At 37.1% G+C, this 4,792-nt stretch overlaps 1 protein-coding gene across 1 annotated transcript; it reads right to left on the minus strand.

The window, feature by feature from the left end:
• Positions 1–609: 609 nt before the first annotated feature.
• LOC138943049 (uncharacterized) lies at positions 610–4,442 on the minus strand. Its single transcript, XM_070313568.1, has 4 exons — positions 4,271–4,442; positions 2,324–2,482; positions 1,267–1,874; positions 610–1,167 (listed from the first exon to the last, which is right to left on the minus strand). The coding sequence occupies exons 1-4, from the start codon at positions 4,440–4,442 to the stop codon at positions 610–612; spliced, it is 1,497 nt and encodes a 498-aa protein (XP_070169669.1).
• Between the last annotated feature and the right edge of the window lie 350 nt (positions 4,443–4,792).

Consider the following 4,792-nt stretch of genomic DNA (forward strand, 5'->3'; position numbering starts at 1 on the left):
ATGACTTATTTCAAAGGGTTTATGTTGTTCGTAACCGTGCTGCATTGGTTGTACAGATCACCGCGGGCCACGAAATTCAAGACGCAACTGATTTTTGACATCGATGATTTACATTGTATGTATTGGTTTCGCGTGATATTGTTGATCGTATTTGTTGTGTGTTTGTTTGTAGGTTGACTAATATTTATTAAAATTCAAACCTGTCTGACGGATCTTAAATTATTGTACCGTTATGCCTAATTATGTAAACGAAGTATTTTAAAACAATTAAAACCACGGACAACTTAATTAGAATTACTGATATCAAATAAATTAATTTAGGTCGAGTGACGTAAAATAAATACATTAGTTTAGAATTATATTTGTAATTAAATAGTTAAAGTCGTATGAAATAAAAATCAAATTTAGAGTTATGTTTTTAAATAAATTAAGTTGAGTCATATGAGGTAAAATAAATAAAATAATTTAGAATTATGTTTTAAATAAATAAGTTAAGGTCGTATGGAGCGAAATAAATGAGTTAATGTAGACTTGAGATATTTAAATAAATTAAGTCGTGTGAAATAAAATAAATGAATTGGGTGGAGTATAATATTGGAAAGGTATCCATCAAAACGATTTAAATTTTTGGTAGCCAATTTTTGATAGCTCTACCAGCCTGAGGTATGCGTGGTGTAGATTCTCCGTATCGCTTTGTAAATTAAGACTGTTAGTTTGTCTTGTAATGAATATCATCTCCGACATCAAGCGCTTGCCATATATGCGTTCTTCGTCTAACACCTCCACCTCATCCCATGCGAACTCATGGTTATTGGGCCTGTGGTCCGTGATGACCGAATGTTGTGCAGTGTTTTTTCTAATGTGATTCTTATGTTCGGCGATTCTGGTTTTCAGGAGTCTACTTGTTTGTCCAACGTACGAGGCGTTACAGTTTTTGCATGTTATTTTGTAGACGACGTTGTTACGCATTTCGTTGTGTAATCTGTCCTTCTGTACACGGATGAATTTTTTCAATTTGTTTAAGCCTGTATAAGATATTTTGGTTTGCAAGTCACGGACCACAGGTCGGAATTGTTCGGAGAATAATGGAATGTACGGGATGTTAAAATAATGTGTGCGATTGTTGCTTGCACTATCTGTTGGAATCGTAGTTTGAGTTGTGTCATTCTGTTTATCGTTTGTTATGATTAGTGTTTTTATGTGTTCTTATAACGTGGAAAAAATAAAAGACAAAGGAAACCCGTTTTTGAGTAAGATATTCATCACGAGTTCGAAGTTTTTTTGGTGGAAGCGCGGGTGGGAAAGCCTGAAGGCTCTATCGATGAGGCTTATGGCAGTGCCTTTTTTCTGGCAGAGAGGGTGTCGAGACTCAAAATTTAAGTATCTGCCTGAATATGTAGGTTTGTGATACCAGTCAAAGTTGATAATATTGTTTTCTAAAATAATGGTTGTGTCCAAAAAGTTCAGTCTGTTGTCTGCTTCCTCCTCCATAGTGAACTGCAATCTAGGATGAAATGAGTTGAACGTTTGCAATATGGCACTGAACGTGGAGGGGGGAGCAGCCAACACGACGTCGTCTACATATCTATAGTAAAATGATAATGAAATAGGTAGAATCTCGATCGCCCTCATCTCCAGATCTTGTAGTGTAATGTCGGCTATAATCGGAGAGAGAGGAGAGCCCATTGGTGTGCCAAATGTTTGACGGTAAATGATGTCATTGAACGTGAAGAATGTTGAGTCCAGAACGAATCTGATTGCATTGAGAAATTTATTGCGAGGTATATTGCTATTATCACTGATGTAATTCCATCTGTTGTTAATGCTGTCCATGGCAAGATCTATTGGGACGTTTGTAAACAATGAAACCACATCTAAGGAAATTAATTTAAAGTTTTCGTGTATGTATTTGTTTTTTAATTTCTCAACTTGGAAGCTATTGTTTATGTGGCTGCTGGTTGTCGGTATGGAGCTGTTTATTATATTGTGTAAGAATGTAGCCAGCTCGTACAACGGAGTGTTAGGTCGACGACACGATCACTCGGAGTGGATGGCCCGTTTTGTGAATTTTTGGCACACCGTAGGCTCTCGGTAATACACCATCTGTGCAATTGAGTTTTCTATACATAATATCTGTAATAAACTCACGTTTTTTCCATTTCATAAGCAGAACGTGAAGATTTCTGATTAGTTTTTTGGTAGGGTCTTTATTCATCTTTTATTTCTTTTATAATTTTTACCAGCCAATCTATTTTTACGTCAATAGTTGATGATCCACTCGCTCCTGATATTCTATTTCTACTACTTCGCGTCGTAAACGAACTTATAGATCTTGTAGATCCTAGTCTGTCCCTGCTGACCCCGGCCATTGCCGATGCCTTCTTCATATTTGCTTCAATTTCAATTGTAAATTTGTCAAATGGGCCAAAAAACGGTACTAATTCTTGATTTCTATCATAAATCCTATGCTTGTTTACACATCCTGGATGGTAAAACAGCTTAGTACGATTTGCTTGATAACAAGACTTGCATGTCACCACTTGATTTTTTATTGTCTTTTTACATGCTGAGCATCGATACTCGGCATATTCATTCGTTCCATGCCGATAATTATCGGTCGAAACCGCTAATATCAGCGTAAGCGATCAGTCACCTCTGTTTCACTGTCACACGTCAGCATTTTTGGGTCCACCTTTAATGTCTACCTGTCGTGTGAGACTTTAGTGTCCCAAACAGAAAATGCACTTCTCACGCTCACAAATCGGCATATCCCGGCTTGATAACACTCATGGCTAGTGCCAGTCTATGCCGCTATAACTTGAATAACTTTTTACCACTCCTCGAAACTATTTACCATTTAAAAGTTATTACTTTTGCGGAGCGATGTTTGACACGTCTTGAGAGAGAGAGGGGGGAGAGGAGGAAGGGAAGGAGGGAAGGAGGAAGGGAGGGAGGGAGAAAGATAGAGGGGAGGAAGGAAGGGTGAGAGAGGGAGAGAGAGAAAGAGGGAGGGAGGGAGGGAGTGGGAGGGAGAGGGAGAGAAGTGAGGAAGGGAGGAAGGGAGAAGGGGAGAGAGAGAGAGGATAGCGCGAGGCGATCGCATACATGTGGGAAAGGGATAGCGTTCGCATGCACTTGGGAGAGACACAGAGATAGCGTTCGCAGGAAAAAGAGAGAAAGAAAGGTAGTGCCAGGCATGCACGCATGTGGGAAAAGGAAAGAAAAAAGCACAGAAAAAAATGATGTTTTTATATAGAATAATAATAAGTTTATTTTTTAAAAATGTGTATATAATGTGTATAAATGCGCGTGCGCGCGCGCGTGTGTGCGTGTGTATGTGTTTAAAAATAATAATAAAAATAATAAAATAAAAATATAATAATTATAATGATATTAAAAATACAAAAATAATAAAATATGTAATAAGGCGGCGCGCCTTCTGAAACAGGAAAACATTTTATTAAATTTATATATCATAAAATTTTTAAAATTAGATACTTACAATTAATTCTTCGAGTATTTTAATGCGGTTCTCGTCCATAACATCCATAACGTCAGCTGCATTTTATATATCACAATCCCAAACTTTGGACATCACTGTATAATGATCTCGCAAACAATGGCCCAAAAATATTATACGAGACTTCTTCAAGCCTATTTCTCGGCTTTGTACCATTTGTACAATTGAAGTAACAGGAGTGTTTGTCGATAGCGCCGGGACGCAGACATCTATGGGTTTGTAATGTTTGCGTAACGAATGTCCTAAACTTTCAAGTCGCGCGATTCGGTTAACCAGCGATTGAATTCCATGCCCCTGTTGTAACATCTCGAGTCGGTACTGTTCTTCCAACCACTCGAGATATTTAAGACACGTTCTTTCCCATAACTCACATAAACACACTAAGTTCACGCTTATGAAATTCTCCCATAGAAATTGTTCTAATTCCGCAAAATGGGAAGTCCTCCATATTTCCTATTTAAATCTTTTCACAACACAAGTTTTTGTCCAGTTTATACAGTGCAAATTGGGCACATATTGCAGGGCATTCCTGATACAGCGGTTTCCTACACTCTCCGCAAAACGATCCCAGGATTAGGTCATAAATTGCACTTTCATGTTGTCGCACAACACAAATATACGAAAATAAGTCTGAAATACGCATAAAGCAGCATGTGCAAATTTTTTCGTTGTCTTCACTTTTATAATAAAAGTATATACAGCACATTTTCATCGCACCTAAACTATTTATTTCAACTCGGCTTAAAGTACGTTGATTTATGTTAGTAATATCACTATTGCAATCATTATTGTAATCGGAATCCTCCGAAAGTACGCGGTCTTCGTCTGATGAATCATCCAACAAATTCTCAATTTCCATCAAGTTGTCATCTTCGAGAATGATGTCCTCATCTTCAATAACTATAACTTCTTCATCAGCCATAACACATATTATTAAGATCGTCGTAGACGATCGTGGCGAAGACGGTTGCGTGCTATAAAGTTGCACACTCCTCTCGATTATATGTATTTTAATTTCATATCTTATGTCTCCTTCTAACTGGAGTATCACGTCTCATCTATCTCATCATTTTTCTACATCTTTAGCAGAGTGTGTCAAGAGAAAGATTTAAATTTTGTAGACTGTGCATATCTATTACGCCGTTTTTATTCATACGTAAAGGATAGGATAAATAATTAAATTCACAGATAAATAGTAAAATAACTTATTTATTACAAGCATCATAAAGAATATCATTTACAGCATGTCAATAACTCGCAATCTATGAATGA

Source organism: Polyergus mexicanus, unplaced genomic scaffold, assembly GCF_030449975.1.
Source record: "Polyergus mexicanus isolate NDT 795.1 unplaced genomic scaffold, iyPolMexi1.0 SCAF_25, whole genome shotgun sequence".
Taxonomy (NCBI): Eukaryota; Metazoa; Arthropoda; class Insecta; order Hymenoptera; family Formicidae; genus Polyergus; species Polyergus mexicanus.

Excerpts from the sequence above, each read along its gene's own strand:
- LOC138943049 (XM_070313568.1), bottom strand. The coding sequence starts at position 4,442 with ATGGCTGATGAAGAAGTTATAGTTATTGAAGATGAGGACATCATTCTC. Across the intron at positions 2,483-4,270 it reads TATTACTAACATAAATCAAC|GATGTGTAAACAAGCATAGG; the intron begins GTACTTTAAGCC and ends TTTACCATCCAG. Across the intron at positions 1,168-1,266 it reads ACCAAAAAAACTTCGAACTC|AATGACACAACTCAAACTAC; the intron begins GTGATGAATATC and ends AACGATAAACAG.